At 40.3% G+C, this 21,784-nt stretch overlaps 2 protein-coding genes across 3 annotated transcripts; one reads left to right on the top strand and one right to left on the bottom strand.

Moving 5' to 3' along the window:
- The first annotated feature begins 8,065 nt into the window (after window positions 1-8,065).
- LOC109200053 (uncharacterized) lies at window positions 8,066-12,175 on the top strand. 2 transcript variants are annotated; one of them, XM_019355442.2, is made up of 7 exons: window positions 8,066-9,041; window positions 9,144-9,268; window positions 9,421-9,552; window positions 9,667-9,728; window positions 9,806-9,886; window positions 10,905-11,026; window positions 11,348-12,175. In XM_019355442.2, the coding sequence occupies exons 1-7, from the start codon at window positions 9,008-9,010 to the stop codon at window positions 11,434-11,436; spliced, it is 645 nt and encodes a 214-aa protein (XP_019210987.1). In that variant the 5' UTR covers window positions 8,066-9,007; the 3' UTR covers window positions 11,437-12,175. The 2 variants fall into 2 exon arrangements, 1 of the variants encoding a protein (XP_019210987.1); XR_002060267.2 differs by lacking the exon at window positions 8,066-9,041 and having other exon boundaries at window positions 9,142-9,268; window positions 9,667-9,712; window positions 10,905-12,175.
- A 1,838-nt stretch (window positions 12,176-14,013) lies between these two features.
- On the bottom strand, window positions 14,014-19,857 carry LOC102078363 (putative nuclease HARBI1). The gene is made up of 2 exons (XM_005466295.4): window positions 19,183-19,857; window positions 14,014-14,100 (listed from the first exon to the last, which is right to left on the bottom strand). Exons 1-2 carry the CDS (start codon window positions 19,766-19,768, stop codon window positions 14,045-14,047), a joined length of 642 nt encoding a protein of 213 aa, XP_005466352.1. The 5' UTR covers window positions 19,769-19,857; the 3' UTR covers window positions 14,014-14,044.
- Between the last annotated feature and the right edge of the window lie 1,927 nt (window positions 19,858-21,784).

Raw genomic sequence — 21,784 nt, 5'->3', positions numbered from 1 at the left:
TTATTTGATTTTTTTCAAGGAATTTTTCTAATCTTGAATTAAAAAGTTTTTCTAAAATTTTTGAGAATTGAGGCAGTAGAGAAATAGGCCTATAATTGGTAAAACTATGTTTGTCATTACTTTTGTATAGTGGTATTACTTTCGCAATTTTCATTTTTTTTGGAAAACAACCGGACTGAAATGATAAATTACAGACATATGTTAAGGGACTAGCAATATTCAGAATAACCTGTTTAACTACAGACATATTTATGTCATGATAATCCATTGAAGACTTACTTTTACATTTTAATGTGATATTTATTACTTCTTGCTCATTTGTAGCTGAGAGGAACAGTGAAAAGGGATTTGATTTTATATTACTGATATTTTCATTTTTTTGACACGGGATGTCCGCTGCTAGTTCAGGGCCAACATTTATAAAAAATTTATTGAACCCATCAACAATGTTACTCATGTTGTGATTTTCGCCATTTGCATCAAAGAAATATTCAGGATATGATGTTCCAGAAGATCCTTGTTTAATTAAATTATTTAACACAACCCAAGTTCCTTTTATATTGTTTTTATTTTCATATAATCTTCTTCTGTAATAAAGTTGTTTACTCGTTCTTATAATATCAGTCAATTTATTTCTATATGCTTTATATCTTTGTTCCACTTCTTTTGTTTTTACTTTGATGAACTGTTTGTACAGATTGTTTTTCTTTTTGCAAGCATTGATAATTCCTTTTGTGAGCCAAGGACTTTTTATCTTTTTTTTCTTTGTCTTGTGTTCGTTTACAGGACAATGTTTATTGTTCAACATAGTGAAAATATCTAGGAAATTGTCATAAGCCTTGTCCACATCTGACTCATCGTACACCGAGCTCCAATCTTGTTGTGCTAAATCGAAATTGAAGGCATGAATTGCTTCTTCATTTATTGTTCGCTTTGCTATCGTAATCTTGGTATCTATTTTTTTTAAATTACAGTCACACAAAGTAAAAACTGTTAAGTGGTCAGTTATGTCACAGACAAGCAGGCCACTATTAATTTGGAAATCCATGACATTAGTAAAAATGTTGTCAATAATAGTGGCGCTATGTGATGTTATTCTGCTTGGCTTTGTTATTGTTGGATATAGTGATAAGCTGTACATCGTGTCAGTAAAGTCGTCAATGGCTTTTAACCTTGTTGGGTTTAGCAAATCAATATTAAAATCACCACAGATGAAAAGTAATTTTTGGTTCACCGAAGCAAACATTTTTTCTATCCATTCATTAAAAGTGTCAATACTTGAACTGGGTGTCCGATATATGCAACTTATTATAACATTTCTCTTTTTTTCATTCATGATCTCAATAGTCAAACATTCCAAAATTCCATCAATAGCCATAGACATAGTTGTTACAACATTATATTTTATAGAGTTATGAACATATATAGCAACCCCGCCGCCCGCCTTATTTAATCTATTCATGTATTTTAAATCATATCCATTCAAACAGAAATCTATTACTTTATCGACATTAAACCAAGTTTCAGTGATGGCTATAACACTAAAGGGGCGAGAAAATTGTTGCAAGTAGTCCTTAATGAAATCAAAATTAGAGTACATGCTTCTGCTGTTAAAGTGAATTAATTAATTAATTCCCGTCTAGGTTGATTTTTTTTTCATATTGTTCCTGTGTGAAATAATTACAATTTTTAACAAAAGAAGAGAGAAAATTACTTTCAGAATCTATTTCTGGGTCTATTATATTATGCTCCTTATATTCACAATCTAGATCAATTACTTTCTGTTGGAGAATTGATTTCAACGTGTCCATGTCATTTTCTGGTGTAATTAGAGATGTTGGTGTATTTATCATTTTGATTGTCATTAGAGTTATATATTACCTCGATACATTGGTGTCAGTTGTACTTGTCCAGATCCTCCATGTTCCTCACTATCAGTACTTTTGCCTCTTCTGGTGTCCCGTTTAGCTTAATGAAAATCTTGCAGTTTGTTACCCATGTATGTTGTATTTTACCGTTCTTCTTCAGTTGCCTTGCCTTCCTCGCGATGTCTGCGTTTTTTCGTGTCACATGCTCATTAATGAAAACGTCCGTGCCTTTCAGTTTACGTCCTTGTTTCAGCAGTGCGACCTTGTTCTTCCGATTGACGAATCTCATAATGACGGCCGGCGGTCTGTCGCTCCTCCTGGGCAGTGGGTGACATGCTTCTATGTGCTCCAGGTCCATCTCTATCCCCTTGCTTTGGAGGAAGGACGCCACCTGTTGCTCCACCGAGCGGGTCTCCTCGTCGCTGGGCTCCCCGACAGTACCGCTGATGATCACGTCGTTTGTACGGGTGTACTGCTCCAGCTCATCCACCCGCCGCTCGAGAGCCATGATCCGTCTGTCCTTCTCGGCATTTTGGAGGCGTAGCTGTTTTACCTCCTCCAGTAGCCCCAGAAGCAGCTCCTGCTGCGCCCTGACTGCAGCCACGTCTCCGCACAGCGCTCCGAGGGAGGTTTTAATGTCCTCGACCTCCTCTGGTGTTGGGCCTTTCTTGGGTGGCATACTTCACCTTGCGTCACTGCCATTTAACTTATGGGAATCTCAACAGTTGTTGCGAGGTGGTGTTTTCCTTGGGCTGCTACCTGCTAGCTGATTGCTAGTAAGTTAGCGCTGGTATGCTGCTGTTAGCGCTGGTGATCGAAGTGAAGTATAAGGTATACTAATGCTGTAATAAATACTGGTTTGTTGTATGTGATCCTAGATAAGTCAAAGCGTTTAAACAGGAACAAACAGCACTGCTAATAATGACATTTCTAGTGTCGGCGTTAGCTTCCAACGGTCGTTTACATCTAATGTTAGAGTAGCGGCTGAAAGCACGCCTCGGCAAGCCCTTTGTATCTTCACACCATAGACAACTGCCGTCAGATGACCCCAAAGATAATAGTCTAAGGGGGTCAGATCGGGAGACCTTGGGGGCCATTCAAATGACCCACGATGACCAATCCACTTTCCAGGAAACTGTTCATCTAGGAATGCTCGGACCTGGCACCCATAATGTGGTGGTGCACCATCTTGCTGGAAAAACTCAGGGAACGTGCCAGCTTCAGTGCACAAAGAGGGAAACACATCATCATGTAGCAATTTCAAATATCCAGTGGCCTTGAGGTTTCCATTGATGAAGAATGGACCCACTATCGTCGTACCCCACATACCACACCAAACCATCACTTTTGTTGTTCCAACAGTCTTGGAGGGATCCATCCAATGTGGGTTATTGTCAGACCAATAGTGGTGGTTTTGTTTGTTAACTTCACCATTCACATAAAAGTTTGCCTCATCACTGAACAAAATCTTCTGCGTGAACTGAGGGTCCTGTTCCAATTTTTGTTTTGCCCATTCTGCAAATTCTGTGCGCCGATCTGGGTCATCCTCGTTGAGATGCTGCAGTAGCTGCAGTTTGTAAGGGTGCCATTTGTGAGTAGCTAATATCCGCTGAAGGGATGTTCAACTAATGCCACTCTCCAGTGACGTGCGGCGAGTGCTACGCTGTGGGCTCTTGCTGAATGAAGCTAGGACAGCCACTGATGTTTCCTCATTAGTGACAGTTTTCTTGCGTCCACATTTTGGCAAATCCAACACTGAACCAGTTTCATGAAACTTAGCAAGCAGTTTGCTAACTGTAGCATGGGAGATGGGTGGTCTCGTAGGGTGTCTTGCATTGAAATCTGCTGCAATGACCCGGTTACTGCATTCACCAGATATCAACACAATTCTAATCCGCTCTTCATGTGTTAACCTCTTCGACATGTCAATGCCTGTGAACAAAGAGAAACTTGTAAATAACTCATGAAAGAATAAAGTTACATTGAAACCAAGCACACCATTGTTTTTCTTGTGACATTACCAATAAGTTTGATGTGTCACATGGCCCTCTTCCTATTGAAAAAACAAAAGTTGTATCCAAGATGGCCGACTTCTAAATGGCCACCATGGTCACCACCCATCTTGAGGAGTTTTCCCCCTCACATATATTAATGTGCCACAAACAGGACTTTAATATCACCAACCATTCCCATGTTATTACAGTGTATCCATATAAATGGCCCACCCTGTATATTAAGTAATCCAAAGCATTCAGAATACGTTGTGTTAGGGTTCAATGTTGAGAGAAGAATCCATAAAAAACCACAGATCCGGTCCCGTGTGGAATTAGACAGTATTTTAATAAACACATGTGTGAGCTCAACAACCCAATCAGTGTTGAACTGAACTTTCAATCATGAGACAAGGTTTTATATGGGTACAATAACAAAGCCCCCCTCTTTTACAAAAATAGACAATAGTACAGCTTACGTCAATCCAAACCACAAAATGTTCCATGAACTTTAGCATAGTCTAAAACAGAACATCTTCTTCGGGTCAACGCCAGGTGCTTCCCCTCAGCTCGTCTTCGCTGTCGCTTCCCTCTAGTGCACTTCCTCTAAGCACGTCGGCACAATTCTGCATTTCTGCCCTACCAAAATAGATCTACCATGGTGTGTATGTGTGTGTGCGTACACGTGCGAGGGCGCGTGCATGCTGTGTACTGCGTACGTGTCATGACCTCTCACTATTTGTCTCTCTGTATGTGTGTCTCGTCTATCTGCGGGTGCACAGTTTCACTTCTGCAAAAGCATGCTCTGCAGACGCGTTTCGTTTCCTGTCTCATTTTGGCACAGAGTGTATTTTCCTGTCTCTGCCCTCTACACAGAGATCATAAAAGCATTAATAACTTTTAAATTATAGATTCAACTCAACCATTTAAAATGGTTCTTCTTTGGACCTGTAATAAAGGCTATAACCATATATTTGAACATCTGAATGCATCTAAATGCAACATCACTATTAACATGAAATGGTAATGATGATTATAAAAATAGCAGCAAATAATAGCAGTAAAATATTTCTATTCCTCTCAGTTGCTCTCATTGAGTGACGTAACAGAATATGTTACAAAATAAATTTTGGGCCATGTAATCTCTAATCTGTAGTGGAATACATTTTAAAAGTAGTCTTCCCAACACTGTTGCCCTTTTGTGTTAACTGTCAAAGGGATACTGTATGACTACTGTATTTAAACTACACGGCTTATTTCTTTCACTATTTCAAGAGCAGAGGAGATCACAAAGAGCCTGACAGAGATGATTGTGAGAGACCTACAACCTCTTTCCATAGTGGAGGAACACTACCCTTGTTTTGCAGACACTTTAAATTTGGTGGTGAAAGACTCCATTAAAGCCCTGCCTGACTTGCTTGAGCTTCAGCAGAAAAGCAGTGCTATTGTTGCTTTCTTTCACCACAGCACTAAAGCTGCAGACAAGCCCAAAGACATCCAGAAGCAGCAGAAGTTCCCTGAACAAAAACTTATTCAAGCAGTTGAGAAAAGGTGAAACTCCACATTCTACATGTGGGAGAGATTGCTTGAGCAAAAAGAGGCAGTTACCAAAGTCCTCTGTCTCCTTAGGAAGAGCTCACTTTGTTTAAATGAGGAAGAATGGTCTGTCATTCGTCTCTCCATCAATGCACTGAGACCATTTGAGGGAGGAACCAGAGAGAGGGATCAGGATCCACTACTTTGGTGGAAAAACAATGAACAAACATTCCCCTCTCTGAGCAACCTTACCAAAAAATACCTGACAGTGGTTGCAACATCAGTGCCAGCTGAGAGGATTTTTTCAAAAGCAGGGCAGTTAGTGAGTAACAGAAGAAATGCATTAGAGGAAAAAAAGGTGAATATGATACTGTTCTTGAACGAAAACCTGTAACCAAAACCTTTGTTCTGCACAGACTAACTGAAGGCTTTGGGGGTTGTTAAGTTGTTTACTTAGCATTTATATTTTCACCAGTTGTTGTTTTTGTTGTTCAGAATTTTAATTGTTATTTTTTGTATTATAGTTTCTCAACTGTACTTGTTTGTTTAAATTTGTTTACTGGTTTGGGTGCACTTTTTTGTAAAGATTTTTCTAAAAAATATTCATAATAAAGCATTTTCTATGTAATTATAAATTTTCTCCTGATTATGTCCTGGGTTTTAACTATTTAATAATAAAGGAAACACACATCACAAAAAAAAACACTTGAGGTCATGAAAATTAATTGAGATTTATCAATTCAATGACGCATCCACCTTATTTTGGGGCGATCGTGGCTCAAGAGTTGGGAGTTCACCTTGTAATCGTAAGGTTGCCGGTTAGAGCCCCGGCTTGGACAGTCTCGGTTGTTGTGTCCTTGGGCAAGACACTTCACCCATTGCCTACTGGTGGTGGTCAGAGGGCCCGGTGGTGCCAGTGTCCGGCAGCCTCGCCTCTGTCAGTGCGCCCCAGGGTGGCTGTGGCTACAATGTAGCTTGCCATCACCAATGTGTGTATGGATGACTGGATGTGTAAAGCACTTTGGCGTCCTTAGGGACTAGTAAAGCGGTATACAAATACAGGCCTTTTTTTTTTTTAACCATTTATTTATTGAAAAGTATCGGTATCGGCAATAGTGGCCTGTGTTTACTTGGTATCGGATTGATACCAAAATATGCAGTATTGCACACTACTACTAATAAGCTTGTGTGCTGCAGGGTAGCTTTAAATTTTAATTTGATAAGTTCTGGGACCTGCAGGTAAAAGAACATTGGGAGGTGCTGGGTATGGATTTAATTGGACCACTCCCAGAAACACGTCTAGACACACGTCCAGGACTGCAGTGGAGGTCTCTGCAATCATGAACTCTTAAGTTATACATAGGGATGCACCGATACCGATACTGGTATCGGGTATCGGGGCCGATACTGTAAAATGCGCGCGTACTCGTACTCGTAAAAGTTAACCGATACCATGAACCGATACTAATGTAGCCCGGATGGGAATTTGGGAGTAGATACTCATAATTCCCATGGACTTGAACGCCACGGTAACATAAGGTGTTCACAGTTATGTGATGTAACTGTACCCTGAATTTAATTTGCCCTGTAATATGTCACAAGGTAAATACAGGTAATTAATTAGAGCAATCAAACTGTTATGTTAATCATAAAGTATTATTGTATGGTATGTAACTCTGAAGGGAGTTAAAATATTGTTCAGAGTTCTAATTTTCTGGAGGCCCGTGAAGGTAGCATATAACGGGACCTGTGTATCTGTTGCAATGGAGGAGGAGAAGAGAACGGCATGGAGAGATGCACGAGGTTAGCTGAGCCAAAGTGAGAGACTCCGCTAGTTTTACTGAGGTTAACTACCACAAAAGAGTGTGTGACTAGAAAGCTAACCGTGTGGGAGCTTCGCAACAGAGTGTGGGTGAAGTGACTTTTTGTTTCAACGGTAGCACCACCGTGGAAATCTGTGTTTCCAGCTAAGACCGTCGAGGCTAAAGGCTAGCCCGGACTGCTTGGCTGCGCCACGGCGGCAGCCGCTATGGACTGTCGGAGAGCTGGACAGTGACGGGCTAACGCGCTGTAGCAGAGACAGCATCGGGTCCGCAGGGAGTGGATTTAGTGTGGGACTGGTGAACGGCGACCTACCGAGCAACGGAACTGTAAGTCAGACTTTTGTGCTCTTACTGGGGAGAAGAGGATTTTTCTCCATCGTCCGGCGTGAGCAGCAAACAGGCCTGCAACAAGTGTGAATGTGAGTGTGTGTGGGGCCCATGTGTGAATATTGTATGTTTAGTGGAGTTATATAACGTGTTTTGGAGTGTATATTAGTGAGTCACTTACCAAAAGGTGATAACATAAGTTGGGTTGTTTAATATAATTTGAAAGGGAATTATTTCATTTATACAGTGTATTTCATTTGGTTAAGGAATTGGAATATCATTTGAGTTTAAAAAAGGGATGTGTTGTACAGTATTTGTCTCTGCCCTTACGTTCAGTAAACGTTTCGTTTGTGTTAAAGAGTTGTCTGGGGTCGTTTCTTTACTACTGGTTAAGTTTAACTTGTGTGTGGTAGAAGTATCGGATTTTGTACTCGGTATCGGCAAGTACTCAGATCTAAGTATCGGTATCGGATCGGTTTGAAAAAATTGGTATCGTTGCATCCCTAGTTATACATGTTTGGGATGGTCAGGAAAATCATCACTGACCAAGGAAAGGAGTTTGTGAACCGGGTAAAACTTGTGAAAGTGTTATTCGTACCTTGACATATGATATGATGTATTTAGGCTAAGTCTGCTCATGTCACTGCAGCTCAACAACAGCATTTTCAGCATGCTGAATATTAAACATGCTGTCTCCAGTGCTTACCACCCCCAGACCAACAGGCAGGTAAGCATTTGGATATCTAACCTCGAGTAACTCATATGAAATTAGTCATGCTTATTTATCTATTCTACAATACAACTCAAAGGATGAGAGGACCAACCAGAACATTAAGCGTGCTCTCAGAAAGTACGTCAACCACGATGATGAAGAAGCACGATGACTGGGACGTTCACCTTGCTGCTGTGGTGTATGCTATCAACACTGCATTCCTGTTTTGACATTTTGTATTACTTTTAAGATACTTTACAGTGTAGCATCGTTTTAAGAATGTGTTTTTAAACTTAATTTTTTAAAAAAGTTATTGATAAGTGCAAGAGAAAATGAAATGATGGAGAGATTTTGTGTGATCAGCACTCCACCCGTCACAGTCCCTATTTCCTGCTCTTCCACCGACATCCACGTCTTCCTGCTGTGATTAACACCTGTCCCATGGATGAGGACTTTGAGAAACCCAGAAGAGGACACAAGAGTTGAGGAGATGACGGTTCTGATTAAAACGGTCTGTACAATTAAAGAAGGCTGAGTGACAGGGAAAGGAGATCTGATGAGGCAAAAAGGGAAAATGTAATACAGTGTGTTGGTCAAGCAGGTGATAATGTTCTTTTGTCAGGTGATCCAAAAAGGAGACAAACTGGAGATAAATTATTCAGCCAGCACCAAGGACCGTACACTGTGGCCAGCGTCACACCAAGTGGGGTGGCCAGTATTGTGAAGGGAGCAACTTGCCAGAAGGTAAACATGTCCAGGCTGAGGAAATACCACAGATCAAAAAGTAAGAGTATGAGATGTAATAAGTACTCAAAATTACATTTTGATTTAATGTTAAAAATGTATTAAAGTTTGTATGTCATGCCACATATTTGCATATTATTAGATCCACCAACTGAGAGGAAGTTTCTCCTAAACCACTCATATGGGACTCAATGGCAGATTGATCATCAGTATGCCAGTCCAGGAGCAAAGTGGCAGAAAGACTTGGACCCTCTTCAGTCCAGTCTGGTAAGGCGCATTTCTGTGCAGTCACGTTAAACCTTAATAAGTCAAAGTCATTAATGGTTTTATAACTGCTGAAGCATGAGAAATAATGCCAGCCTTATTTTGTAGTTTCCCTTTTAATCTGTTTCTTTATTATTTTCTATATTATACTGAAGCAAAATCACATGAATTTAGGTGGAATATGTTTTGGACCAAAACCGACCTCCAGGAAAACTCCTAGGGTAGGAAGACAATCACTGCCTGAAGACTTTTGGAGCCTGGGATTGGAACAATCCATGGAATCTACTGTAAGTATATGTGGTTACTTTGTCTAATGTACCGCAAAGAAAATATCATGTAATGCAAGATTTTAAGAATAGTAACTGAAACCATATTCTATTGCTTTTTGCTATTTCTTTCAGATTGGGAATGCTTTTCTGAAGATTGTGGGGGAAGCTGCACAAAGACGTAATCTGTCATGCTGGTACATTTTTTTCTTTGGTTATAGCCATGAATGGTTGTTGTGTATTGATTTTGGTTTTTTGTGCGTGTTTCCTTTAGGGAAAAGATTTTCACATTGCTGACCTCTATGTCATGGCCACCTGGAAGGATCCACAAGTCAACCTGCTGCGTCGCTTGCCAGTATGTTTTTTGTTGGTTTTACTCCTGGATGTGCATGTTTACCAATTTGTACCAATACCTGTAGGAAAACTTTAGGTCCAAGGACATCCTGCTTTTTCCAGCTTGGAGCAGGCAGGCAGGTGAAGCTGACCATTATCTACTCTGTGTGAATGCCTTTGGTCTTTCTCGCTCTGTTCTTTCATCTGATAGAAAATAACGAAGGTTGACATGTCGTCTTTTCATGGATGTTGAAAACATGTCTATATCAGGCTATATTGGTAGCTGAGAGATAGATGCTCTTTCTGGAGTCACTTTGCCCTGACTGTTTTGGAGATGATCTCTACCAAGCCATAATTAGGTTGACACTAAAGAAATGAAAAATTGTTTTGGTCTTATTCAATGGCCAAGTGTGTTCTTTGGCTAGATCGTCTAAAAGCAGCCTCGTTCTAAGGTTTAAAGGTTCAGGAGGGAGCCTCGTTCTTAGGCTACTTCATGATAGGGATGCACCTATACTGGGATCTGGACCGATACTGTTCTAATGAACACGTATCCGTATCATTTTGTTAACCAATCCGTGAACCGATACTTGAAATTTGGGAAAGTTTCTCAAAAAAAAAAATTTTTCCGCCCTAATTTTGAATTTTCTGGTCATTTCTATTAATATGTTATATATGTTTTTTTTTATCTTATTCACCATTATTATTTGTAACAAGCACAGAAGAAAATAAAACCTGCCTTCCCATTCATTCCATTTTTTTGTGTGGTAGAAGTATCAGCATTGGTACTTGGTATTGGCAAGTACTCAGATCCAAGTAACTGTATCGTATCGTTTTGAAAAAAGTATTGTTGCATCCCTACTTCATGAATTTATTTGTTAATGGCTAACATTTGATTTGTGTGTTATGCGTATTCTCTAAAATGCCGGGAGAGTAGCAGCCTTATTGACTCTGGATCCTGGATGGAGAAAACAGGAAGAGACCTTGACGTACAGCAGCAGTACACAACTAGAGTCCATTCTGACTGGTATTGCTTTTTTAAGGCATGGACAGAGATTCGCCTTCTGGACAGAAGAAGCATTCTCCTCCAGGGAACACTCTTCAGCCTGTCTTCAGGGTACCAACGGTAACCTCCTCCAAGCCTTCACCAAGTCTAATCAGACAGGTGAGAGAGGACAACAATGAGAAACCCATTTGTAGAATATAACCACAGAATGTTAATGTTGAGACTATTCATCAGCAGCAGGTTTACATATATGGTGGTAATCTTTATTGCCATGTAATATTATAATGTTAATGCTACTGAATTAGTAACTATTAACACAGGTAGCTCCATCAGGGCAGAAAGAGGCATTATTCAGTAGTGGAATGAAGTAATAGTTATCAAAATACTACCGAATGTAATGTATTTTCAGTCCTCATATTTCTGAAACTTGGTGGACAAACTTTATATTTTCATTATTGTTGCCTTACCTATATTTTACAGTTACCAGCATGTGTCCTCATCGACATATTGGAAGACATCTTCAAACTGGCTCTGGTGTCCTCCATGTTCAGACACCTTGTGTCTACTGAATATTTCAGAAGACGAGCACACTTCAAGTGCCTTCACAATAAGAACTTCAGTAAATTATGAAATTATATGTACAGTTATTGTTGCCACATGTTTTCCACTGGCAGCATGTAAATGTTTTTTTTTGTTTTTTTTCTTTTGCTTTCCACAGGTGTTTGCACATGGAGAAGGTTCTCAGAAAAGTACAGAGAACAGTACTTTAACATGTACACAATTAGGATCTGTCATCAATGTGGAGATCAATACAAACACTTCCCCCGAGGTATGCAACACTGTATAAGCTTATATTACCATATCGCTATATATACAGACAATGAGATTTTTGTCTGTAATGAGATCTGTAAGGATGAAAACCATACCGCTTGGAGCCCATTCTCCTCCCTGTTTGAATTTTTTAAAATTTTTTTGTTGTATTTTAGGATATGTTGGCACAGGTAAAAGAGGACAACTAAGGGCATTTTACTCAGAGGAGATGTGCCCAGGCTACTGTAGCCACTTCTGCAGTCAAATGAACAATTAGTATGTCTGCTCTGTTCACCTATACACACACGTACACACACACTGGTTTTAGTGACCAGGTTCCGCATTAGTGATTCCCCACATCTTGGGCCCTTTCTCAATATGCGTACTTGTGCGTACTTGCGTTCTTGTGTACTGGTGATACGTCAGCAGTGGGAGACCAAGTACTGTTCCAATTCAAAGTACGCATCAAGCCGAGACCGTGAAAAATTCCCGGATGTGTTCTCGCTCCCCCCGTTTTATCGAGCATGCATCGAGGGTGACTTGTGCGGACTTGGTACAGCTAAATATCCCAGAATGCATTTCGCAAGACCTTTGTGAAAATGGCTATGGAGAAGACGCACAATTTTAAGTTAAAAATACTATATTGTTGTAATATGCAGGGCTTTTTAAATGCATTTTTATGCAAGAGTATAATTATTTAAACCTCGAATGTTTAGTCATTTTAACAGGCCTGTTTTCGGAGACTCCTTGCCCGCCAAATAGTGAGCCCTGTGACCGAAGAAAGTGTCCTAATCGCGGCATTTCGTTCAGAAATTTTCTGCTATCTCTAAAGTCTGATATAAATCACTTTGGTATTTTTAATTGCCAGTCGTTCACACAAATGTCACAAATGTCCTATATAATGTTTAAAAAACTTAAATTCTTTTTGTGTTTCTATGTACATTAAGTTTTAATAGAGCACCTATTGTTTTGCTGTCATTTTTCCCTAATATAAAGGCTTTTTTTGGCTTTAATTGTTATTATACTAATGCACAATTTAACATTTCATATTTTATTAAGGGACCAGTGAGGAAACCCAGGTTCTTATTGAGTGGCGGGTGGCAAATGACAGCCTTTTTACAGGGAGGTGACACACCTGTAAGACTGGATGGGAGTAAGTACTGATTTTGACTTCTTTTGATGTTAGAGGAACACATCTTATGATAACTAGCTATTGAAGTGACAGTGCCACATTCTTTTCCCTCAGGGACTTTGTTAGCTCTTCCGGCTTGGCCATAACAGCCAAGCAGGCAAAAGAAAAAATGGAATAATCTGAAGGCGAAATACAAGGTAATGTACCTGTTCCTATCTGATTCCTTAGATTGCTCTAACAAATACTTGTTTACCATTCCTTAAATCTAAGGCTTTTTTTGTAACAAAATTTACTTTGCAATTTAATAATACAGTGAGTGTAACTGTGATAATATAGCAATTAATCAAATTTTCAGGAGCTTAGGGACCCACCCACAGGCTCGGGGGTAGAGGAAGGTAGCCCGACTGCCGCCACCTGGCAGTGGTATAGTATGATGGACACTGTGCTCCAGGGTGAACACTCAATCAGTCCACCCCTGCTAGTGGCAGCATATCTAACGTCCACTACAGGTGGCGCAGTCAGCACGCCGGCCTCGACCCCTTCTGCCGAAGTGCCCAGCAACAGCCAGAGGAAGAGATCCAGGGACAGCCAGGTTGTACTGCAGTTTCTGAGAGATCAGGCGGAAAGAGAGGAAGAGAGAGAGAGAGACAGGCTCTGGCTAGGGAGGAAGAGAGGGAGAGGGCAGCCACTGAAAGGGCAGAGCGATACCCGTCACTATTTGAGAAGCTTGTCCATAAAAAGAAAACTACTGCACACTATTTACAATTTGAACAAATAAAGATGCATTTAAAATAATTAACTTAATTTTGCTAATAACTAACACTAATTAGGAAAAAAAATGTGATTTGAAATTAAATTTTTCTTTGACCCACAGGACACTTTTTCCTGTGGCCTTAGCTGCTTACATATCTGCTTGAGCATGACAACATCTTGCAATTGAAACCTTTACATAGATGTAGTCATGTTCAAACAGACATGCAGGCAGCTGTTCAGGAGCAGACACTTGCAAACCTGGCTCGGATACAAGCTACTGGAAGCTTCTGTGCCTTCTGTTTCAGCTTCTAGTCCTGGTTGTGCCTCCTGCCCTTCTTCTTGGTGGACGTCATTTGTTGCCACACAGATATTGTGGAGGATGCAGCAGGCCCCCACAACCTTTGGAGCAAACAGAGGCTGAATATCAAGGGCTCGCAGGAAGATGGAGCGCCAGCGTGTTTTGAGGATTCCAAAGGTTCGCTCTATGATGATCCTGGCCTTCGCGTGGTGCCGATTGAAGCTTTCTTCAACTTGAGCTCTAAAGGAAAAGAAAATACATACTTTTATTCAGTGCTTAGTAAATTTCAATTAGTGTAATAGGTAGAAATATATTATTGCATTTGTTCTGTTAAGGCTCTGCATGCTTCACAGTAAAAGATGTAGCACTACACGTGTTTGTAGGTGTGATAAGAGATTTTTTAGGATTTGGGGATTTTTATTATGTTATGCTTAAAAGTACGTTTCTTTATCTAAATGTGTTTGCTCTTTTCAGTATTCAGCTTAAACTCTGCAACTCTGTGCAGACTCCTAAATGGGGAAGTTACACAGGAAGCCTGCAGTTCTATTTTCTCTCTTCCTGTATGTGCTCTCTGAATAAAGACTCTTCCTTTTTACTGCAGGGTGCGAGTCTCCCTGAGTCTCACCCGTGTACACATTAAACCTGTCTGAGCGTTTTTATTCCGACCTGAGTTGCAATACAGGAAAACTCCTGACATTTCTTGGTCCTTCGAGCCGGATGGGACACAGCACTTTTGTGTGACCCCACAGGAAAACCTCATCGAGTCCTGCCGTCGTGAGAAGCCCACGCTGAAGTCTGTCGACAGCTCCTGTCCAGGTACAGGATAAAGTCCAGAGACGTGAATTCGGGTTCTGGCCGGCGTTCTTATAAGTGGTCCACGGCGGTGGGGGTCGATGAGGTAGACCTGAGAGACCGGCAGTGAATCAGCAACCAGGTGAATATTAACACTCAGACACCTCGCGTAAAACGTCTAGGCTCGCCCAGAGGGGTTGGTAGCATTCCTAAAAGTAAACGCTCGCCTGAAAAAGGGGCTGGAAGCTATTTTAGGGGGCATTCCTAAAAGTAAACGCTCGCCTGAAAAAGGGGCTGGAAGCTATTTTAGGGGGATTTCTAAATGTAAATGCTTGCCTGGAAGGGGCTGGAAGCTATTTTAGATAAACCTGGTCCATAAGACGTAGTACGCGTTGAAAAGGTATTGTTGTTGTTTTATTTTTGTTGGTGGAATAAGTTGATTTTACAGCACAATAAGGAGGCTGAACTATTCCACTATTTTGTTTACTGTTGGCCACCCAAGTACTGGTGAAAAGAGAGAAACAGGTCGTGTTTCATCACGTAAAGGTGACACCGCTTTCAAGAATAGCTTGAAAGTAGAAGGCCGTGTCAACTACCTCTCTCGATTCTCGTGCCAGAGAAGGTGCCGCAGTTGTGTAGTTGTAAAGTATTAAAATTAAAAGGAAAAAAATGTCCAGGCGCCGGACAAATTAGTGCATATAGATGGAGAAATCCAAAGAACACCTAAATGTCCCACGTGGGAGGGAAAATGTATAACTAAATTATAAGAAACCCTCCAAGCAGAAATAAATACTGAAAAGGAAGCTAAAAAGAAAACAAAGCGTACACAAGAGTTGTAATATTTTAAAGCATGGAAAGTGGAATGAAGTGGAATAAACAAAAGGTTAAATTAAGGTTAACTTAAATTAAAGTAGAGCTTATCTAGTGTATTCAACATGGTAATGGGAAGGTTAACAACCTGTAAACTGGTATTAACAATGAAACATAGTTGGCATGACGACCGTGCCTAGAATGAATAGAATGCATGAAACCAGATAATTCACACGAAAATATATCAAATAAAAAAGAGAGATGCATAAGGTATATTAAGGCTGTGTCATTGTTCAGCCAAGGAAAATGTCTCCAGCTTGGGAAGGTGTGAAGCTGCAGATTCACACAGACCCGTGATGGATACATAATAAAATATAAACTGATATACTATTGTATATTAGTAGTAAAGTAGTGTATTGTAATATACTATTGCTGTTATAAAGAAGGAAAAACAATACAATGATAACATTAATAATGACATACTATTAATAAGAAGAGGCACCTCAGTCAGTTATGATATGAGGTGAATGATTGTTAAAAGTAGTCTAAATCAAGCTTAAGGTTTGCTCAAACTCAGTACAATGATATATGAGATGAGAAATAAGAAAATAAGGAAATAACTACACTAATCAGGTGCATAGAGACACTTGACCTGCTTGTAAACCTGTCATCTTAGATGAGACTTTGTTAAGATGAAGAGCAAACCTATACTAACAACTAATGAGCCAAACCCTGTATACAACAGCTAAAGCTACAAGATTGAGAAGCTGAATTAAATATGTGGACACTACCAAGCTAATGAGGAGCGGTGACGCACATGGAGATGCTGGTTTTGCTCACTACAATTGTATAAATAGAGTTTGAATTCATTACTGTGGATGTACAGTGAGTGACCTCTATATATCTTGAAAAGCATGTCTGAAATACTCGTATGAAAGCATATTTTGAGTGATTTTAACTGTGTGAATGCTGTGAGTAGTAGGATTTGAGTGATTGGGTGTGATCTGTACAAAAATAATAAAGAATTAGTAAGTATAATACTACAAAGGTTCATAGTAGAGTGAGGGAACAAGTGGAAGTTTGAGAGAAAAGACAGTGTGTGTGATGATTCCTGATGTCTGAAAGGGCTCTATTTAGAAGTGTGTGCATGACATAAAGGTGTTGGTTTTAGATCAAGATTTAGTAGAATTAAAGAGGCTTTATAGACTATGAATACAAAGAAAAACAAAAGAGTTCGATTAGTCTGCAGAAACAGGAAATATGTGTGCCTGTGGTGTGTCAAGACAGCTCACAGAGAGAAACAGACGAGTTAAACTCTAAGAAGATGAAGCGAATGAATGTTTTAGGAAAAGTCATGATAATGATATTAATTGTATGCTTTAGTGTGTCAATACAGGTGGATTTCTCTCAACCTGGAACCTTGAGTACAGCGTCAAAAGCATAGATTAATTGGGAAAGTGCGAGTGCAAGAATACAGGGTATAACTGGGTTGAAATTGAAGGCTGAGCTCATGATTGTTTAGAGATGTCCGCCATGTCATAAACAAAAGAAGGCAAAATAATGACAGAAATAATTGACAACTATATTAATGAACAGACAACACATACTCAAATTGTTATATGTGAAATTATTTTTGGAAAGGGTCAGAAGAGATAATTTGAACTTAGAACTCAGTGATATGATGCATGAATTAAACCTTATTGCAATAAACACTTGCAATGAAGAAAGCAGCTTACACTCAATTAATATGAACGCAAAACCTTGATGCCATAGGCAATTTGTTTTGTTTTTGTTTGCTTAGTAAGTTTGGAAAACAAATTTGTGATCATACTTGTGGATCACAGTGACACATAATGATTTGGGCATATGATTTGTTGATGCCTAGTTTTAGAGCTGTGAGCTATGAACTGTAAGCAATGCAAGGTTTTTCCCTAACTCAGAAGTTCGACACATGCCAGACAACTTTCCTATGTAGGCATTTTGCTTACACTGTCACACATCAGAATTGCTGTATGCTGTATCACGCACTGACCTTCACAGCACTCCACAGGCTGGTGTCGTTGATATCTTTGTAGACGGTTCAGCGTCCAAAAGTAGCCTTGGGCAGAACTGTGTAGGTTATGCGGTAACCACAGTAGACACGATTTTAGAAGCAAAAGCACTAACTTCCTCACACTCTGCACAGAGTGCAGAACTCACAGCTGTCATACGTGCCTGTTCCCCTAACCCAACTGCAACATGGAAATCTTTTGAAGGCACTGTTGGAAGTGATAATATTGCCAAAACAGTTAGCATTATGTAAATGTGCTGCACACCAGAAAGACAACTCAGAGGTCACTAAAGGCAATAACTTTGCAGATCAAGCAGCAAAAGCAGCAGCACAACAAACTATAGACACATTAATGTCTGACTCCTCAATGCAAATACCACTTGATGTGCTTATGAATGAACGAAAAGCCGCACCAACTACAGAACAAAGGAAATGGTTAAACTGTGGAGCACAGCTAGAAAGTGGTTTGATGACTTGTAATGGCAAACCAATACTACCAAAGTCCCTACACAAATCAGCAGCATTATTGTCAACAGGAGGGGGGGTAGGAGTGGTAGATAAAATTTCGGAAATTTGTCGGAACATGCATGATTTGCCAAAAACATAATGCGCATAATGCACACCACCTCATCCTTTTCATACAATCCACATGGGTGGATGGATTGATAAGATCGATCAGACAATGGGACACATTTTACTAATGAAGTAATCAGTAAGGTCTCTGAAGCACTAGGATTTAGCATCAAACACCCGTGGACCACAAAGTGCCGGACTAGTGGAAAGAACTAACGGCAATAAAACAGAGACTGAGAAAATGCATGGAAGAAACAGGGAGACCATGGCCTGAGCGTATAGGCCTGGTAAAAATGTGGATGAGACTGACACAAAGTTCTCAGAAACTCACACCTTTTGAAATCATTCACGGTAGACCATTTCCACTACCGATTACAAGTGAGCCTATAGATAAGTCAATAAGAGAAACTACACTAGCCGAATGGATGACTAAATTACTTGAAAATAAAGAGATTGTTCTAAACAACTCTCCAGTGTCTTGCAGGTTGAAACTAGGTGATTGGATCCTGATCAAAGTACTCCAAAGGAAAAATTGGAGTTCACCAAGGTGGGAAGGTCCTTATCAAGTGCTACTCACCACACCTACTGCCTGCAAAATAGCAGAAAGACCATCTTGGATCCATCAAAGCCACTGCAAAAAAGTGAGTGACAACCTAAACGTTTAGACGCCGACACCCCTAACTCCTGGTGATCTATTGGTGGAGGGAGGGCTGATCGGGTACACCCCGCCTTCTTCTTCTTCCGGTAGTCTACTCATCAGAGGTCACAGGTGTATCTGGTCATCATGAAGACACTCGTCCTCCTAGTGGCTAATGTTGCACTCCTGGTGAGTTTATTAACACTCACCCGAAAGAAAGAAGGTGAACAACACCACCTGCAGACAAGATGGACACATGACAACTCACATCTTCGTGACATGACACAAGACCACATTCATCCATGGATGAACAACGCATGGTATCGATATATACATGACAGCACACCCAGAAAAGACTGCTATGTTTGCTCCTATATGCCCCCAACGACACAATACGCCACCTTGTATGCGAAGGGAATGGACATAATTCAAGCAAATGAAAAAGGAATTATGTTCTTACTGGACACAGGCTGGTGATATGGGGTCATTATTGCCACGGGATGCTGAAGGGATGGGTATCCTCCATCTCCCAAGAGGAAAAAGCCTGCTGGTGGATACAGGGCCTGTTTGTACATTGAGGATCTTCGCAGCACACGTGCATCATGCACAGATCCGGAATTACCAATGTACACATCTAGGAATGTACTTCTGGAGTCACAGATGCCCTGCAGCACGATAGAGGGGAACAGTTTCCTATTGATGTAGGACCTCTTATGTGGTTCCCCTGGTGGAAGAATTCGGATGTGGCATCCATCAATTGCACCAGCTGTGCAACGGAATGCTTCATTGCCGGCGAGGCGTGCAAAGCCTGCCCCAACCTCCTCCATCTCTTCTGCCTTGGGGAAATGAATCACTCGGTGCAGAATGGTCATCATTTCCTCAATGACACTGTGAACAATCCTGCACACTGTTGCCACCGGCATGGAAAAGATGTCTGCTGTCACTCTGTATGACGCTCCACAGGCCAGACAGTAAATGGTTACAGGCACTTCAATTTTGCTGTTCCAACTGTGTTGTTTTTCCCGGAGGAGCATTTGCACAAGCATGTTGATGCTTGGTCTTGACAGTCTGAAGGCTGGTTTGAGGTCAGCTCCAGTAAAGAATATTGACAGGTAGAGCAGGGCGATACCAAAAATATTTATCACGATATACATTTGAAAATTTGCAATAACGATATAACTGACGATATAATTGACACTAGACAAAATACTTTACAACTCCACAACTTTATTAGTGCAAAAAACCCAAAAAAGACCCATCAATGTATTTTCACTTAAACAAGCAGCTGTTTTTTATGTGCATTAAAGTTATATAAAAATTTAACAGTGCAAATTCCTTGCTGACAGTTTAACCAAAAGGCATTTCCAGTGGAAATTGGACGACATATCCTCAGCATAACCATGTATAATATCCACAAAACTTAAAAAGAGGTTATACACACACACAATACCGTAATATTATGTTGAAGCACAGTACGTATCACTCCGCGAGGCTCCTGCCTATGGTAGCCGTAATGCTCCGACAATCCATCAAGCGGTGCGGGTTCGTAGCTTAGCAAAGTCGTACTAAAACATTTGACAGATTTTCGAGCGCCGTGTACCACATAAAATCGTTTCGAGGTCAGTAAACACAACCAGAATTCATACATAAGGCACACGGGATTATAAGGGGCACTGTCGATTTTCAGAAAAATCAAAGGATTGATTTTAAGTGTGCCGTATTTTCCAAAAAACACGGTAATAACGACGGCCCGCTAGCATGTGCTACCAAAAATAGTGCTTTGTTGTGTATGTGATGGACGAAAGCTAAACCAGTTCCACATCACTGAAGTTGCAGCATTTTTACAAACTAATTCTGGTTCATCCGTTTCATTCAACGATCCGCTTTCGCCCTTCTCATTCTCCGTCGCCGGCACGCCTTTTCCTCCATGTGCGTATGAAAACAAAGGCACTGCGCATGCGCATTTTACCCATGTTCTATCGCGATATTTCATTTTCTTATCATTGCCCGACATTATACCGGTATTACCGTGAACGTTATGATATGACCCAGCCCTATTGACAGGATGGGGACACTGTAATTTATTTGTGTGTACATTTGCTGGGCTTTTTTCCTGTTTTTCAAAAATAAAAAAGACGAAGTATTTAAACAGATATGAATGAGGTTTTTTTTTTTTTTATACATCTATTGAATAGTTAGTGAATTATTTAGTTATTTTTAGTATATGTCATGTTTACTTAAATTTCTGATTAAACGACGGTATGAACTTCGATGTCTTTCTTAAGTGTGTATTTCTGACCATTTGCATGACATAGAAATGTCCTGCTTGTGTTATTAAGTTACTTGACATCACGCTTGTCTTTAGAGAGTAATGCTTGTATTAGTACTGCACAGTGGTATTTTTGTTAAACTGTATAGGCTTTATATAGTATTGATCTACCACCATATGATATTATACACAGCAAATGCAACCTTTTCTCTAGATGTTGGAATACATGCATAGAAATGATTGATTTGTAATGACGCAAGTTCAGTTTACAATAGGTGCTGACTTGCTGACCACTCGCTTGGTCAGCAAGTGGCGGTATCCCCGTACACTGGGGAGTAAACCGCCATTAAACGAAACAGAAGACGAACAGAACATCTGCACATGTGCGGTACGGATCGGATCGGATCTGTACGGTCCGACTTTGCACATGCGCAGTAAGGATTGGGGAGTCCTGATCTGTAACATTATATTGAAATTTTTCATTATTGCCAAAATTTTAAGAGATACTTATTGTTGTTAAAATCTTAACAGATACTCTGACCCGTAATTATCGTAAAATGCTCCGACCGGAAGTAGACACCTTTCGCAAATGCGTGGTACGGATCGGGTTTCTGGTACGGATCGGGTAGTGACAAGCGATCAGCCGCTGCCATGCTTTCAGTTGGCCAAATTATATTATTTCTACCGTATACCGCTTAGTTCGTATGTTATAAAAGTGCATATGGATTAAAAAGCAAGAATGTGCAAGAATGCGAAACGCATTCAGCTTGTCAAATTTACATGAACCTTCAAT

This window comes from Oreochromis niloticus, linkage group LG22 (assembly GCF_001858045.2).
Source record: "Oreochromis niloticus isolate F11D_XX linkage group LG22, O_niloticus_UMD_NMBU, whole genome shotgun sequence".
Lineage (NCBI taxonomy): Eukaryota > Metazoa > Chordata > Actinopteri > Cichliformes > Cichlidae > Oreochromis > Oreochromis niloticus.
This window is presented reverse-complemented; position numbering and strand designations above follow the sequence as displayed.

Coding starts and splice junctions, on each gene's coding strand:
- LOC109200053 (XM_019355442.2), top strand. CDS start 9,008: ATGTCCAGGCTGAGGAAATACCACAGATCAAAAA. Junction 9,269..9,420: donor ACCCTCTTCAGTCCAGTCTG/GTAAGGCGCATT, acceptor ATTATACTGAAG/CAAAATCACATGAATTTAGG. Junction 9,553..9,666: donor AACAATCCATGGAATCTACT/GTAAGTATATGT, acceptor TATTTCTTTCAG/ATTGGGAATGCTTTTCTGAA.
- LOC102078363 (XM_005466295.4), bottom strand. CDS start 19,768: ATGCTTGTGCAAATGCTCCTCCGGGAAAAACAACACAGTTGGAACAGC. Junction 14,101..19,182: donor ATATCACCAGCCTGTGTCCA/GTAAGAACATAA, acceptor CTTTTCCTTTAG/AGCTCAAGTTGAAGAAAGCT.